The sequence below is a fragment of the Malaclemys terrapin genome, chromosome 7 (genome assembly GCF_027887155.1).
Source record: "Malaclemys terrapin pileata isolate rMalTer1 chromosome 7, rMalTer1.hap1, whole genome shotgun sequence".
Lineage (NCBI taxonomy): Eukaryota > Metazoa > Chordata > Testudines > Emydidae > Malaclemys > Malaclemys terrapin.
In genome coordinates, this window is record NC_071511.1 from 106,364,139 (window position 1) to 106,381,637 (window position 17,499).

Sequence of the window (17,499 nt, forward strand, 5' to 3'; positions counted from 1 at the left end):
ATAAATTTAAAATTTCTATGCATTTTTCAATATAATAGTTTTAAAGGGGAAGGAAGCATTTTTATATATACAATTCATGACACTTTTAATATTTTAAATTCAAACTGGGTTAAGATCATAATAGTAATTTCCAAAATGATTCAGATAGTGAACCTGCTAATTTCATCCTTACTAATATGTAAAGTCTAAGTGGCTGTCTCATAATTTTTCAGTATTGCTATTTCAGTAGCATGTTGATATATTGTAATGGAGATTAGAGTAACTACTTTCCCCCCCAAGATTGGTTCAGATATGATTAAATGTCAGGCTGGAGAAATGTGCTTGGAAATTACATGAAAGAAAAGTACATTAAAAAAGCACAACTGATCCTGGGCTAGAGGAAAACAAATGTCCTCAAACACTATGCTTATCAGTGTTTACAGTGTTAAGATCTCTCATATAATTCAGTTCCATTTTATTTTCTCCTTTAATCAATATCATCCACATGATAAGTATATGTCACTATTTTTATAATTAAAATCCACTTAAAAATAATCAATTGATACAAAATTAGCAAACGGTGTTTGTTTTAATACTCATGAAGAAGGTCTCTTCCAACTAGAGGAAATTTTAAAAAGCCTACCAGATTATCTGACATGAGGGATCTAATTTCAATCCTGATCTTGGAGAATTAGTCCCTGTTTCTCTAGATCCCAGCCACAAAGATATAATTCAAGCCAAATGAAGATAAAGAAAAAAAAAATGCTGCAAAAATTACAGAAGAAAAGTGCTATTAACCATGAGCTTTGGAGAGTTGTTGGTCTGGATTCATACTGTAACCTTTGCAATTGATATTAATGTGGAGAGAAGAAATGTTAGTAAAGTAAGTGAAATCAAGAAGACAATAATGAAGCACAGCTGGAGTGTGTGTTACTAAAACTGTTAGTGGCTTGATGCAAATATGTTCTTAGGGCATCCAAATTTTTTCAACTCTTTCATAAGTAGTTCCTTAAAAGTTAATTTATACAAAATAGGAAGGCTTATTGTACTGAACATATTTTCATTATGCAGAAGCCAAATTACATAACATTTTTTCAACTTTCAACCTGTGAAAAATAAAGCTATTTTGTAAATATCTTATCTGAAAATATAGATTACCTTAATTCATTGAGCCAAATTTTCCAAAGGAAACTCAAATCAGACTAAGTTTTCATGATCAGAATTGCAACACATTTTTGTGCATTCCAAAACCTCTCACATGCTTTTTCATTTTGGTCTGACATTATCACCTTAATTTCCCCTCCCGTGTTATAATTGCCTCTTCAGCAACTATAAGAATAAAATATGCAAAACTGCCAAACTGTTTCAGGAAGCTGATTATGGGGGTGATAAGAGGGTGTAATCAGTTCTCCATTACTCCAAAGGTCAATGAAATGTGACCTCAACTCATTCTGCATCTCTGAAATTTGACTGATCCCCCATGAGCCTAGGCAGAGGTTACTCTTAAGTCTGGATCTCCCCACATGCTGCATCACCAGATTGTAAAACCATCTTCAGATATAAATCCAATCAATATTTGAAAACACTGCAGCTCATTTGAAATGATCTATATCTGGGGTTAGTCCGCTTTTTAAGTGCCTTGTGCAGCCTTCCCCTCCTCCCTCCACCCTCCCTTCCGTTTGGAAAGCACTGGTTCACCAGCAACCTTTGGTTTCCTTGTTTTTTAAGTTTGTAGAGAATGGATGTGCAGGTAATGCTCTGGGGGATGAATGGGTGGGTGGTAACTTACTAAAATATTCACAAAGCTGCATTACTAGAGACCTTGAACCTAGATGCCCAGCTGTCTTGCTATACAGTAATGAAATTATAAATGAATATTGGGTTCCCCAACAATGAAGTTAGGATCCCTCAAACTCTTTCTGAAATATCCCTTTTTGAAACCTGTACAGAGCATTTCACTTAGTTCAGTCAAAACCTTGGGAATTGGAGCTGTATAAAATGTTCATCACAACAACTGGAATCACACAAAACTCACCTGGTTTTAGATTGTTACAAACTCATAACTCAGCACAGGGTCATTAAAAGGTTTGTGATCTTTTCTGAGCATGTCTAGATTCAGTTTTTAAATGAAACTGGGCTGATTTATGATCTGCCACTGAATTCATGCTAGGCTTACAGCTTTGAATGAGTTTCATTTTTGTTTGAACCTGAAACCCAAAGTGAAATTCAGGGATTGCAGACTTACAGGTTTAAATTTTCGGGACTTCATATTTTTAATTCATGTGAGTTTACAGTTCTGTTTGGAACCAAATAATCTCTCTTGAAAACACAATTCCTACCTTAAAGTCTATTACTCTAGATCATTTTTAAGTTTTATGATTCACTCATCAACAATTCAAATTAACATTTAATCAGTACTGGCGAAATTCAGAGGGTCTATGCAAGGTCACATGCACCAAATGAGTCCCCCAAGCCCTTAACTTGTGACTTGCAACTTGCATAGGACTTAACTGGTACATAGGGGCTTGTGTGTGCCTCGTGAATTGAAGCAAATTTCATCTTACTGGTTAAAATTCTGACTGAAGTCAAAGGACTATAGGAAGGGCCATGCAAAATATGACTAAAGTTGCTTAATTCAGATTGTAATATGTCCTACTATATGCTATGAAAGCTGTGGGATAGCCCTGACTCGTCATACAGGAAGCCCAATCAGCTTCTTATTTGATCAAAGTGAAGGGAACAGACTTTTTTTTTTAAAGGTACTGTATCCACTTTTTTTCCCCAATCTACACACATGTGCTGCACTGATTGTTATCAGTGAGACAAAGACCTAGAGTTGCAATGGAGCAGAACATTATCTAACAATGTTGTGATTCTATTATTGGAAAAAAGATGGAAAAATAATCCTCTGAGAATGCCTTTCCATTATATGGCATAAGGATATGTTTTGTACTTTAGTATGGTGGATTTCATCATTAAATGAGATTTATCTTAGCAGAGGATACAGAAATACCTACGGAAAATAAATCGTTTGAGACACTGTCAAGTCTCATCAAAGTGCTTGCAGGTCTCATTTTCAGACCAATGAGACAATAGTGTGTCAAGGAAAATAATCTATAGCAAAGTATTTTATGAAAAAACTACCAAACAAAATTTTAGTGCAAACCCGTTTGGTATTTGCAGAGTCTTCATTTATTGAATACTTATGTCTCTCTTTCACTTCAAAGGTATGCAGCCCTAGAATCAGGCTGCATTATAAGAGTGTCTGCTCTATCAATAAAAGCCAAGAAGATATGTGCACGCAAATTCTGGGCACGTCTTCATCAGGTAGAATCACTAGCACAAAATTAAATAATAACATTAATATATACAATACTACAAAAAGCAAGAGAATTTTCTGAAATCTCTTCCAGGCAAACTCTTCTGCCTCTACCCTGGATAATTTACATACAAGGAAATGAAACCATGCCTGTCAGCCAGAATATAGGACTCAAATCTAACTAGCATGGTTCTTTTTCTGAAGAGAATGGATTTAGCAGGCTTAGGCCACCGGCTTCATAAAGAGGCCAGGAGAGAGAGTGCTTTTTGGAGCATGTCAGCTCTCTATTTTGCAAGTTCCGAACTCCTGGCCCCTTGCTCATTCATTTATTCACTCAAAGCAAGCTGCAAACTGTTTGCTTTTCTCTGTGGTACGAGCTTTGAAACCGGCACTTCCGCATTCCTGCAGCTGGTCACAACAATGGAGAGGATTGGCCACTTGAAGAGGTGATTAGTACAGCGCTGCAAGCATTTACACTCACACCCGTGAGTCGTAGCCACTCCGCTGCAGCTGTTATTCCTCTCGGAGATGTGGAGTACCTGCAGCGATGTACCCAGGGAGATACAGCGCTGTAAGTGCCCTGCCAGTGTGGACAGGGAGTGAATACAGCGTTGGGGGACGCTTTACAGCGCTGTAACTTGCAAGTGTAGCCAAGGCCTGTGATGCATGAGAGGACATTCATAGATTCATAGATTCTAAGACTGGAAGGGACCTCGAGAGGTCATCGAGTCCAGTCCCCTGCCCGCATGGCAGGACCAAATACTGTCTAGACCATCCCTGATAGACATTTATCTAACCTACTCTTAAATATCTCCAGAGATGGAGATTCCACGACCTCTCTAGGCAATTTATTCCAGTTTTTAACCACCCTGACAGTTAGGAACTTTTTCCTAATGTCCAACCTAGACCTCCCTTGCTGCAGTTTAAGCCCATTGCTTCTTGTTCTATCCTTAGAGGCTAAGGTGAACAAGTTTTCTCCCTCCTCCTTATGACATCCTTTTAGATACCTGAAAACTGCTATCATGTCCCCTCTCAGTCTTCTCTTTTCCAAACTAAACAAACCCAATTCTTTCAGACTTCCTTCATAGGTCATGTTCTCTAGACCTTTAATCATTCTTGTTGCTCTTCCCTGGAGCCTTTCCAATTTCTCCACATCTTTCTTGAAATGTGGTGCCCAGAACTGGACACAATACTCCAGCTGAGGCCTAACCAGAGCAGAGTAGAGCAGAACAATGACTTCATTGCTTAGTATGACCTTCTTCAATTCAAGTCAAACATTTATTTAAGGAAAATACTGTATAAATAAATGACAAGGTTAAAAATGATCTCAAACCCATCCTCCAGTATTGAACAAAAGACTCCTGTTTCTTTCCTTTCCTTCAGTATTCCTGTCTTATGTAGAATGACTCTCCTGTTTTGAGAATAGTAATAAATTCACCATAATATCAATAAAAAAGCCAAGAGAAATAAAGCGGATAGCTTCTGCCTGCACCAGTAGAGATGCTACTTTCAACATTTATTTAGTTTACCTCTTCTGGAGTTATATCTTTCCTCAATACCTGCTAGGGTAATACAGAAGGAATTTTATCTCTTTCATTTTAAAGAGAAGCAAGTCAGCTGCAGAGGAAAGAGCGTGATAACAGTGCAGTGCTAACATTATTATATTTTCACGCCTCTCATCATTTTCACAGCCAATCATTTTAGAAATACAGGACCATACTCTCAAAATATTTTAATGGACTCCCATTGGTTCCCCTTTCAATGACTGGGGCCTCCTCAGGTATTTTCTTTAAATGGACAAGATCAGTCCCTAGATGAGAGGGGTTTTTGCTATAGGCACAAGTTTTTAAAGGAGGGATAGCTCAGTGGTTTGAGCATTGGCCTGCTAAACCCAGGGTTGTAAGTTTAATCCTTGAGAGGGCCACTTAGGGATCTGGGGCAAAATCAGTACTTGGTCCTGCTAATGAAGGCAGGGGGCTGGATTTGATGACCTCCCCTTCCAGTTCTAGGAGAGAGGATATCTCCATTCATTTCGTTTATTTAATTTAATGCCAACCCATGCGATCCTGAGGTACCTAATATCTTCCCAGATACCAGAACAAATGGTCAACTCTCACTAGAACTGGACTGAGGTGAGGTGGTGTTTGGATTTTGACCCACATAAGGTTCAAAGCAGGATCTGCAGTTCAAGTTCGAAGCTGACAGCACTGCAATTTCATCAGGTATTCTCGGGGAACTTTAGCAAATGGTGAAGATCATGAGATTTTGCTAACTCACTACTGTAACATACTCTCTGGAAGGGAAATCCTCACTGTGAGATAATCAACCTCATCCGTCTGTCAGAAGGCAAGTCACTCAACCTGCTCTACAATGTGCTTTTATGTTGTCTCTATAAGTAATTCTTCTGTACTTTGCAGTAAACAAGGTAGTCCTTGACCCTAACTAATGTGCTGCTGGCTGTTTTCCCCATTAGTTATACTGGAGTTTTTACTCTCTTAACGGACAGTAGCTTGACCTCCATTGTGTTCTTAGAGTTAGAAAATAAATAAGCTATTTACTTTATTATACAGATTTTAGTTTATTCCCCTAACAGCTTGCTTCCTTCAGTACCGAACTCCCAAACAGTCTGAACTCCTCAGTGCTCATTCTGGGTCTGATCAAAAGCCCACTGACACCAATAGGATCCTTTTGACAGCAATGGATTTTGGATTAGGTCCTTTGATACTATCTACTTCTGTGCTAATTTCTAAGCAAAAAGGGGAAAGATTTTGTCCCTTTTATATGTTCACTGGCCACACCTCTACTCAGTGCTTATTCCATATAACAGTGGTTAATTCCCACTGTTGGGTGCTATTATGGGGAGCAGAAACAATTTGTCTGCTGAGAGTGGATTAGGTCTCAGGCATACAATAGCATCCCATTTCCCCCCTGCTAGATACCTGCCTGACAGAAGCAAGGCACATGGGTCAGTCAGGGGCTCAGACAGGAGGAACTAGCACATTAACAGCAATGTGAGAAAGTGGGGCCAGTTTGGTGATACATGAGAAGCATAAAGCTCCTGGGCTCTTGAGGGGAATCTTCTGACACACAATCCAGAATACCCTGTTTGACAGAAGTAGTCACTGAATATACTTAGCTTCCATCCCTTAGTTTAGGCACATTCTAGTAAAAAGAAAATTCTAGGATAAATAAATGCCTTGTATGAATGCAAAAGATGTTATGCTTGTGCAGTAGGTGGAATTAGTAGAGTTATATTAGGGAAAATGCTCAGTACTGCTAGACCTAGTATAAAAGTAGCATTATAGAAATGGAGAGGGTATTAAGGATGAATAAAACACTAGAGGGATTTTAGGATCTTCTGTTTAGGAACTGAGGGAAAAATTTGGTCTGTGTTTATGGAAAGATAAAGGATAAAGAAGGAATTTTGCTAATATGTACAAGATTGTAAAGTAAACAGAGACTAGATGGTTCAAGGCTATTTGGGATATGGTCAGATATAAGATAGCTACCGCCAGCTAAGAGAACACGAGCGTGTGAACTCAGGGTAAAGAAGAGTTTGAGGCATTTTGGTGTGGGGGGGTGGTAACTATGAAAAATAAGTTGGGCAAGACTGTGGAACAAATGAAAACTCTGGAGTAAATTAAAGAAGAGATTTATAGATTCCCAGGCCACTGTGATCATGTAGCGTGACCAAGTAGATAACACAGGCCATAGAACTTCCCCGAAATAATTCCCAGAGCATATTTTATAAAAGAACATTCAATCTTGATTTAAAAATTGTCAGTGATGGAGAATCTACCACAACCCTTGGTAAATTTTTCTCTCAATATTAAAAATTAGCTCCAGTGTGAATTTGTCTAGTTTCTACATCAAGCCATTGGATATTGTTAGATGTTTCTCTGCTAGACTGAAGAAACCACTATTAAATATTTGTTCCCTATGTAGGTACTTATAGACTGTGATCAAGTCACCTCTTAACTTTTCTTTGTTAAGATAAATGTTTTGAGGTCTTTGAATCTTTCATTATAAAGGCAGGTTTTCTAATCCTTTAACCATATTCATGGTGTGATGGGTTGGATCACAGAAACCCCCTGGGAGCTGCCACCCGATGTGCTAAGACTACTTCTACCCCTGCTTTCCCTGCCAGCTCGGGACCCCAGCACCCTGTCTTGCTGAGCCAGACACTCCCGTCTGTTCCAACAAAGAACCAGGGTCTGAATTACTTGCCCCAAAGCTGCAGGTTTACCTGAAAGCAGCTAACAGAAGTGTTCCCGTCTTTAACCCTCAGATGCCCAACTCCCAATGGGGTCTAAACCCAAATAAATCCATTTTATTCATAAATTATTTGCCCTCTATAACACTGATAGAGAGATATGCACAGTTGTTTGCTCCCCCAGGTATTAATACATACTCTGAGTTAATTAATAAGTAAAAAGTTATTTTATTAAATACAGAAAGTAGGATTTAAGTGGTTCCAAGTAGTAACAGACAGAACAAAGTAAGTCACCAAGCAAAATAAAATAAAATGCGCAAATCTATATCTAATCAAACTGAATACAGATAAGATCCTCACCAGTTCCAGAATGCTCCCTTTTACAGACTAATCTCCTTTTACCCTGGGTCCAGCAATTACTCACACCTCTTGCAGTCACTGCCCTTTGTTCCAGTTTCTTCCAAGTATCCTGGGGGGTGGAGAGGCTCTCTCTTTAGCTAGCTTAAGACAAAATGGAAGGGTCTCCCAGGGGTTTAAATAGACTTTCTCTTGTGAGTGGAGACCCCCTCCTCACTCCTATGCAAAGTCCAGCTCCAAGATGGAGTTCTGGAGTTACCTGGGCAAGTCACATGTTCATGCATGACTTACAGTCTTTACAGGCAGAAGCCATTGTCCACATGGTATCTTGTATGTCTCCAGAAAGACTTCTTATGTGGATTGGAGCATTCCAAGATGCATTGTTCCCCAAGTTCTTCCTGATCAGGTACTTAACCTTTGAATTCCTTCCTAAAGAAGCTGACCAAATGCCTCACAAAGCTTACTTAGAAATCAAGCAAGTATACAGCCAATATTCTTAACCTCAAGTACAAAATGATATATGCGTACAAATAGGATGAATAGATATAGTAGACCAAACATATTCCAGATATGTCATATTCCCATAAAGCGTTATGGGGTACAGCATCACACATGGCTCTTCTCTGAACCCTCTCAAATTTATCAACATTCTTTTTTGATGACACCAGAACTGCAAACAGTATTCCAACAGCAGTTGCTCTAGTGCCAAATAAAGAGGTAAAATAACCTCTCTACCTCTATGTGAGAATCCCCCGTTTATGCATCCCAGGATTGCATTAGCCCTTTTGGCCACAGCATCGCATTGGGAACTCATGTTCAGCTGATTATCTGCTACCAACCCCAAATATTTTTCAGAGTCCCTGCTTCCCAGGATAGTCTCCCATCCTGGAAGTATGGCCTACATGCTTTGTTCCTTGATATACACATTGATATTTAGCCATATTAAAAAACACATTGTTTGCTTGCACCCAGTTTACCAAGCAATCAAGGTAGCTCGGTACTAGTGACCTGTCCTCTTCATTATTTACCACTCCCCCAATTTTTTGGTCATCTGCAAACTATCATCCATGATTTTATGTTTTCTCCCAGGTCACTGATAAAAAATGTTAAATAGCATAGGGCCAAGAACAGCTCCCTGCAGGACCCCTCAAGGAATGCACCCACTTGATGATGATTCCTTGTTTACAATTACATTTTGAGACCTAGCATATAGCCAGGAGAAAGGTTGCAGGGTTTCCTGGACTCCTTCTGTCTTAAAGTGTCCTATGTTACTAAGCTTTTTTTTTTACATGTTGCTGTTTAATTTGTTCAGCTCATGGCTCCCCAAACTTTTTCATAGTGTGGGCCACATGTTAACAGATTGTCTCATAGAGGTTGTTGCCTGCCCAGAACTGGGCCTCGAGATGGCAAACAGGGGTTCGTTGCCCGGTGTGCTTGGCACCAATAAAGACACCGAGGGGAGAAAGCAAGCCAAGTTTATTTCAGAGCTCTGAAATGGCACTAGGAGACCAGCATGTCTCAAATCAAGTGCAACAAATACAAACAAATTTTACCTTTTATACTCCAAACTGTTTGCATACATTTCTTTGTCTGGCTTTTCCTCCTTACCCCTCCCTTTCAGACAACTGTTATAATAAACTCTACATAAGCTTGTGAGAAAACTTTCCCAGTCTTTGCGACCTTGGATTAGACGCCTGCAAGCTAACTACCCCTCTTTTCCCTCGCTCCTTATCTCTATTATTTCTGCTAGTGTGAGTGAAACTGCAGCCATCTGCTAAAAAGCTGACATTACATTTCTGCTTCAGCCTGCTTTAGAGCATGTAAGCAGTTAGCACAGAAGTAGGTAAGAGTTCCCAAGATGGAGTCACTGTGGTTCACAGACCCAGAGCAGAAGAGCTTCATCGGCACTTTTGGCCTTCCACTCTCCCTAGTTACCTGGTAGCTATGCCTAGTAGACCCCAACAAGGTCATCTCCCCTCCCATTCACAATTGTGCAGCCAATCTCCATGCCCATTAGTGATTAAATAAAATCCTAAAACAACTCTCCATTTGCCCCCAGCAAGCACTCTGTAGACTACTGTTGGGTCACAGACAGTTTGAGATTTGCTGGTTAAATACTCTTGATACAAAGAAACAGAACTATTGTATTAAACTGATTTTTGTGTGTGCCAGATGGCCACTGTAGAATATTTTTGCAGAGCATGCTTCAATAGCTGAAGGAACTGCATCACCTTGCTGGCTTTGTAGTTAGAGTAGACACTGCCCTGTGAGACACCAAGTTCAGTTTCTTACTCCATGTGGGCCCAATCCTGAAAGTTGCTGAGCACATTCAATTCCCCTGGCGTTCAATCAGAGTTGAGGGTACACCCCACCTTGTAGGAGTGGGTCCTGCGCTGGGAAATACTTAGGCAACATTCAGACTCTGAGATCAGGAAGTGCCTCACATCACTGTGCAGCAACCCCTGTAACTGAGCAACGCGGGGTGCTGATGTGCTCAAAATGAACCTGCAAACTTTCTCAGCCAAAGCAGGGTGCTGGAGCCCAGAGGGTGGCAGGGGACAGATGGGGTGGGGGGAAGTTTTGGTGGTACTCTTCTAATCTCTGGCCACACACAAAGCTCCGCCCATCTGGGATGCCACTCACAGTACATTGTGCAGACATTCAAGATATAATCATATAAAATGTAGGTCTGGAAGGACCTCAAGAGCTCATCTAGTCCAGCCCTCTGTGCTGAGGCAGGACCAAGAATACTTAGACTATCCCTGAAAAACATTCGTCTAATCTGTTCTTTTAAAAACGTCCAGTGACAGGGATTTCACTACCTCCCTTGGTAACCTATTCCAGTACATAGGAAAGCTTTGTAACTATAAGAATAGCTAATAGCTAACTTAAGTCTCCCTTGATGTAATTTAAACCAGTTATTTCTTGTCCTATCTTCCGTGGACATGTAGAACAACTGATCACCATTCTCTTTATGACAGGTTTCAGGGTGGTAGCCGTGTTAGTCTGTATCAGCAAAAACAACGAGGAGTACTTGTGGCCCTCTTTATATGTCTGTAAATGAGTTCACACACTGCTGGTTGCCCCCTTGTGGTCAGGCTTGGGATAGAAGCTCTCTTCTCTAGCACTCCCCGGCCAATGGCTGCTCCAGCCCTCTGGTGATTTTTCTTTCACTGACTTAGCCGTCCAGCTGGGTCACCCTCTTAAGTCCACCCCTCCAGGGTCACCATTGTCCATACAAAAAGTCCCCAAACATCTTTAACACAACCAAAGTCCTTATGCCCTCACTGGGACTATTCCTCACACTGTCTTCAGGGCTTAGCCTGCAGCCCCCCTCCATAACTCTTGTGACAGGCTGGGGGCAAGTAGGGGTCCCACCCTCTATTCTAGGTTCCAGCCCAGTACTGAAAAACTAGGTCTGCTCCTTTCCCTGTGCTGCAGCTTTCCCTAGGCCACTTCCTATGTAGCTTAAGTTCCCCTCTAGAACTCTCTGTCTCATTCCTGCTTTAGTCAGAGTCTCTCCTGGCCTAGAGAGCTTTTCAAGCTCTCCTAGGCCTTCTTACCTGGAGAGCTTTCTTTCCTTCCTGCTCTACCTATCTGGCTCTCGCTCCAGTTCTTTCTCCCAGCTAGGCTTTGTTATCACTTATACCTGGCTCTCTCCATTTACCGCAGTCACCTTGTGTTCTTTATGGGGAATTGCCTGATTCCCCTCAGATGAGGCTCATTCTGTAATCAGGTTTGGTTAGTCCCAGGCTTTTCAACCCATCAGGCAAGCCACTCTGTTACACAGCCCTCAGAAAATTTGAACAATGTTATCTCGTCCCCCCTCAGCCCTTTTTTCCTAAAGACTAAACATACAGGTGAGTCTCATCTTACGCTGGGGTTACGTTCCGCTGTCAGTGCGTAAAGCGAAAATCGCGTATAGTCAAAATTACATTGAGTGTAATGGTGGGCGGAATTGCACGCACTACAGGTACAATATTCAAATTGTTATTTTTCTCTTCTTGGGGGGGGGGGTTGTTTTTGTTTTTGCCGACCGCACAAAGCTGAATTTGCGCATATTAAATGCGCGTAAGATGAGACTCACCTGTACCCAGTTTTTTAAAAACTATTTCCTCACGTCAGGTTTTCTAAATCTTTTATCAATTTTGTTGCTCTCCTCTATACTCTCTTCAGTTTGTCCATATCTCTCTTAAACTGGACACACTAATCCAGCTGAGACCTTACCAGTGCCAAGTAGAACAGAACAATTACTTCCTGTGTCTTAGAAACAACACTTATGTTAATACACCCAGAATATTAGCCTTTTTTGCAACTACATCACATTGTTGGCTCATATGTCATTTGTGATCCACTATAACCCCCAAATCATTTTCTGAAGTACTACTGCCTAGCCAGTCATTCCCCGTTTTGTATTTGTGCATTTGATTTTTCCTTTATAAGTGTAGAACTTTGTACTTGTCTTTATTAAATTTCAACGTGTTGATCTCAGACCAATTCTCCAATTTATCAAGGTCATTCTGAATTCTAATTCTGTCCACTGGAGTGTTTGCAACCCACCCACCTCTAGCTTGGAATAAATCACAAACTTTATAAGCATACTCTTCACTGCATTATCCAAGTCATTAATAAAAATGTTAACTAGTACTGGACCCAGGACAGATCCCTGTGGCACTTCACTAGATACATCCTCCTAGCTTGACAGCAAACCATTGATAACTACTCCGAATACTGTTTTTCAACCAATTTTGCACCTTACAATAATTTCATCTAGACCACATTTCCCTAGTTTGCCTATGAGATTGTCATGTAGGACTGTGTCAAAAGCCTTATTAAAATCAAGATATATCATGTCTACAGCTTCCCCCCTATCCACCAGGCCAGTAACCTTGTCAAAGAAGGAAATTAGATTGGTTTGGCATGATTTGTTCTTGACAAATCCATGTTGGTTATTACTTATTGCCTTATTGTCCTCTAGGTGCTTACAAATTGATTATTTAATCATTTGTTCCAGTATCTTTCCAGGTATTGAAGTTAGGCTGGCTGGTCTGTCAATGCTGCTGCTTAACTCCACAGGGTTCCTTGAGCTGGGCCCCTCCTTAGGGGTATTTGAATATGCCCATTGGCTCTCCTAGGCTCCTTGGTCTTGGATCCTTCTTGACTGGGGGGGAAAATAAATAGTGGTATCTCCCAAATACCACTCACTTGAGGCAGCAAAAGAAACAGCAGTGAGAGGAAATTGTGCAGAGCTATGATGAAATCTTAAAAATATCAACATTGTTAGTTGTCATCACTAGGCATCTGAGTTAACACCTCATTGAGCTGAGTGGGACAATTCACATTTCTCAGAAGTATTGTTCTAGGCTCTCTACAGATTCATTTCTGCGTCAGTTATGATCAGTTCATATTTTTTAGACTTCCTTCACAATCATAGAACTTAGAGATTTAAAAACAATGAAACCTGAGATTCTGCAGAACAAAACAGTAGCTTCAGAGAAGTGTTGGGATGGAATATGGACACACAGTAGCTGTTTCCAACCCCGGGCAAATGGATAGGAAAGTCAGTCCTCCACTGAGATCCCTCAAAAAAAAAAAAAAAAAAAAAGCAAGATTCATAATATAACAGAAATTCAGTAAAGACCATTATCTTGCAATCTATCCTCTGTGATCAACACTAGAAAGCATCTACTAGATCTAGCTTAAACAGACCACTAAAGGAACAGAAGTGTAACAATAACACATTTTGTTTCACACACAATATGCACATATGTTTTCTGCTGTGCTTGGGGGGAAACAATGAAAGTGTGGATTAACTCCAACTCATCACTGTATTACGGAAGCAACAAACATGTCATGCTTACGGCTACTGCATTTGATTCAGGTTACAACTGAAATGAACAAATGCAGCAAACTTGTTACTCTTTTTAGAATTCATGAACCAGATGAAAATGGATTTGGCATTGATGGCCTGAAGTGCATTATTTGAATTCCTGCACCACCCCAATACTAAGATCTTTACATTTTTATCTGTAAATCAGCTGGGTCTTCAGAGCGTTATATAATGGGGTAAAAAAGCTGCCTGCCTGTGGATTACAGCAGTAAGTCTACTCATTTATAAATCATTTGAAAATCCTTGTTGGGGTTTGAACATGGCTTAGTGGTTTTAAAATCATAAAGTCATACTAATATTACATAAGAGGGTGGGAGACATACAGCAGTTTTCAGATTTTGCATTCATACAGTGGCTATCACAAACAATTTCATGTTAGAGTCCCATGTTGATGGACAAGAATTTATGCTGCTTGATCCATAATATGTGTGAGAGAGATGCTGTTATTGTAACTCCCTGTGCACTGAGAATATATTCCTACATTTCCATGTTAACAAGGGTTGAACAAATGTGCCTCATTTCAAATTACTTTGTAGACAAATGTTATCACATTTTAATTTAGAAAACAAATTGTAACAAAGACAGAATAACACAAAATAAAAAATGAAAGGACTGCAACAGATTGCCATATAACAAGGGCTTCTCCTCAAAGATCAGATCACAAATCTGCCATAAAGAGGTAACGTTGTAGCCATGTTGGTCCCATGGGTACAACAAGGCAAGAGAGACAAGGTGGGTGAGGTAATATCTTTTATTGGACCAACTTCTGTTGGTGAGAGAGACAAACTTTCGAGACACACAGAGCTCAGACCTGAAGAAGAGCTCTAAGTGGCTCGAAAGCTTGTCTCTCTCACCAACAGAAGTTGGTCCAATAAAAGATATTACCTCACCCACCTTGACTCTATAAAGTGATTGAGTTCATTCACCAATTGTATATTTTTTATTTGCAAAGCTGTGTGTGTGTATGTGTGTGTATAAAATCTGACTAAACAGCTATTACATATATTCTAACAACCTGCCTCCTAAGCAAAAGCACATAGATTAGATTATATATTGGATATTGTAGTAGGGAGAAGGAAAATGGGAAAGGGAAACATATGCAAAGAATTGGAAGAGCTAAGACACAGGCCATAGGCAAACATGTGCAGGGCGAGAGCTGGACCAGGCAGCCGGGAAGCATACAGAGGAGAAGGAAACCAGACAGCAGAGAAGCACATGATGGGGAGAATTGGAAAAGAAACAAAAAGAACAGGAGGGAAGGAAGAATGATTCAGGCTCTGGGTTCGAGACAGTCAGACTGGTGGTTGGAGCAGTGGTTCAGAACGGATATCAAGGGCTGAAGCCAGACGTAGAGTTGGGACTGGGCTGAGGGCAGCGCTGAAACTGGGGTCCAGCTGTGTGTCAGAACCCGGGTCAGAGTTTGAGGATAAGCCAAATCAGGATCATAGTCAGAGTCTGGAAGCAGACTGAAGGTCAAAGGCAGATTGGAGTTGGTCCCAATGTCTGGGGGGTTTAGGAGGTGGGTGAAGGGGTACAGCAGATCAGGAATAGGCCTGGAGCAAGAGCAGAATATGTCATGGACAAGGCTGTAGCAGGCTGGAACATGACTCAGGCAAGGCTGGGGCAAGAAAAAGGAGAGGCTCCAAGGCAGACTGGATGTAACACTGTCAGATAGCAGAAGCGTTCCTAGCCAAGTGGTGATGCTGCACAGACTATCTGGTGGTGAAGGTGAAATACCTGTCTCTAGGGGTCATCTGACCTGGGCCTGCCCAGGGATAAACTGCTGCAGCATGCCTACCAGATGAGACACAGCAGGCTCTGCTTGAGGGGTAAGTCATTGTAGCTGAGTGAGCAGCCTTGGTCCTGTTGTGTATCTACCTCACATTATCCCCCACTCCCCTCATGGGGCCTCACAGGCTTCTCTGGGCCAGGTTTGTCGGTACGGGACTGGTGAACTTATGGAGCAGGTTGAGGGCATGGATGTTGTTCATCGGCTCCTGTGAGTGCTCCTCCAGCCCATAAACTTCCCAGTCCGTCAGGTCTAGGAGCTTACCTCAGAGGATGCTGGAATCTAGGGTTTGACTCACAAGGTATTCTTCCTGACCATGCACTATGACCAGAGGAGAAGAAGCCTACGTTATCTCAGCAGGAATAGGGAGTGTTCTTTTTAGGCAGGGAGACAAGGAACATGGGGTGTACTCACATTATGGGGGGTAGCTGGAGGCAGAAAGTGACTGGATTAATTTGGTGGGTGACAAGGAAGAAGCTGAGATACTGGTAGTTGAGTTTGCGGGAGGGATGGGGGGTGTCCATGTGTTGCATGAAGAGCCATACGTCGTCCCTGATGGTGATGGGAGCATTAGCCTCGCTGTGACAATCAGTGAACCACTTATATAGTCTGCCTTAGTGGCGTCCATTTGGGATCTTAGCTCCTCCTGGATATGATGGAGGTGTTCAGTCAGGTCAGAGGTGGCAGGGATGTGGAACACTGAGGGTAGGGGTGGGTGGAACTGGGAGTGGGAACCATAGTTGGAGAAAAAGGGGCTTTGGTGGATGGACTTTTGCTCAGAATTGTTATAGGCAAACTCCACGAAGGGCAGGAGTTAGACCCAGTCATCCTGATGGAAATTAATAAAACACTGCAGGTATTGCTGTAAACCTTCATTCAGCCACTCTGACTGTCCACCTGTCTGGGGATGATAGGCTGTGGAGAGGCATACGTCAATGTCTACGAGAGTAGAGAGCTCAGGTTAGAAGTGGAAAATGAACTGTAGTCCATACTCTGACATGATGTTGGAGGGTAACCCATGAAGCTTGAAAACATGGTTGAAGAAGAGATAGGCTGACAATTCTGTGCTGGGGATCTTGCAGCAGGGCACAAAATAGGACATCTTGAATGGGAGATCTACAACTCTGAATATGGTGCTGTGGTTCTGGCAATTAGGGAGTTCCACAATAAAATCCACTGATATGGAATCCCAGGGTCTGGAAGGGGTAGGTCTGGGGACCAAGGCACCCAGGGCCTTAGTGTGGGAGACCTTTGTATTGCCACATGAGTTGATGTATGACCTCATGGAGGCATGCAGTCTGGGCCAGGGTGGTGGGTTCTGATGATCCTTCCTTGCCATTAAGGTACTCCCCTTGCAGGAGAGTGCATCAGGCTTGTCATTGCAGCCTCTGGGCTGATAAAGTAGCCTGAACTCAAAGCAGGAGAAAAAAGAGACCATCAGATCTGGTGCTGGTTGAGAGCCTTCACAGATCACAAGTGTTCTACGTTTTTATGATCAGTGAATATCTGGACAGGGAAAGGTATGCACTCCAAGTGGTGATGCCTTGATGCCAAAGGCACCCTTGATGGTTAGCAGCTCTGTGTCATAGATTTCATTGTTCCATTCCATGGGGTTTAGCTTTCTGGACTAGAATGTGCCTGGGTGGAGAATGCTCGGTGACCCCTGTGGTTGTGACAGTACTGCTCTGATGACATAATAGGAAGCATCTTCCTTGACAATAAAGGGCATGGATGGGTCCAGATGCTTCAATATAGGGTGCAGAAGTGAAAGCTTTATTTATTTGCTTGAAAGTTTGTTGGGCTTCCAACAATCAGATAAAGGCAGAATTCTTTCAGAGGAGTTGGGTAATTTGGGCACTACTTGGGAGAATTCCTTGATGAACCTCTAGTAGAAATATTTTGCATTTGGATATCTGAAGCAGCGCTAATTTAAAGGTACAACAGCAAATACA

The 17,499-nt window shown here is 41.5% G+C and overlaps 1 protein-coding gene across 1 annotated transcript in view; it reads left to right on the forward strand.

The window, feature by feature from the left end:
- DHX32 (DEAH-box helicase 32 (putative)) overlaps window positions 1–17,499 on the forward strand; it is a 56,072-nt gene that overhangs the window by 24,315 nt on the left and 14,258 nt on the right. The window contains 4 exon segments of the mRNA XM_054035619.1: window positions 733–862; window positions 3,207–3,306; window positions 3,393–3,524; window positions 6,966–6,992. Of these exon segments, the coding sequence (XP_053891594.1) occupies window positions 733–862; window positions 3,207–3,306; window positions 3,393–3,524; window positions 6,966–6,992 (389 nt within the window).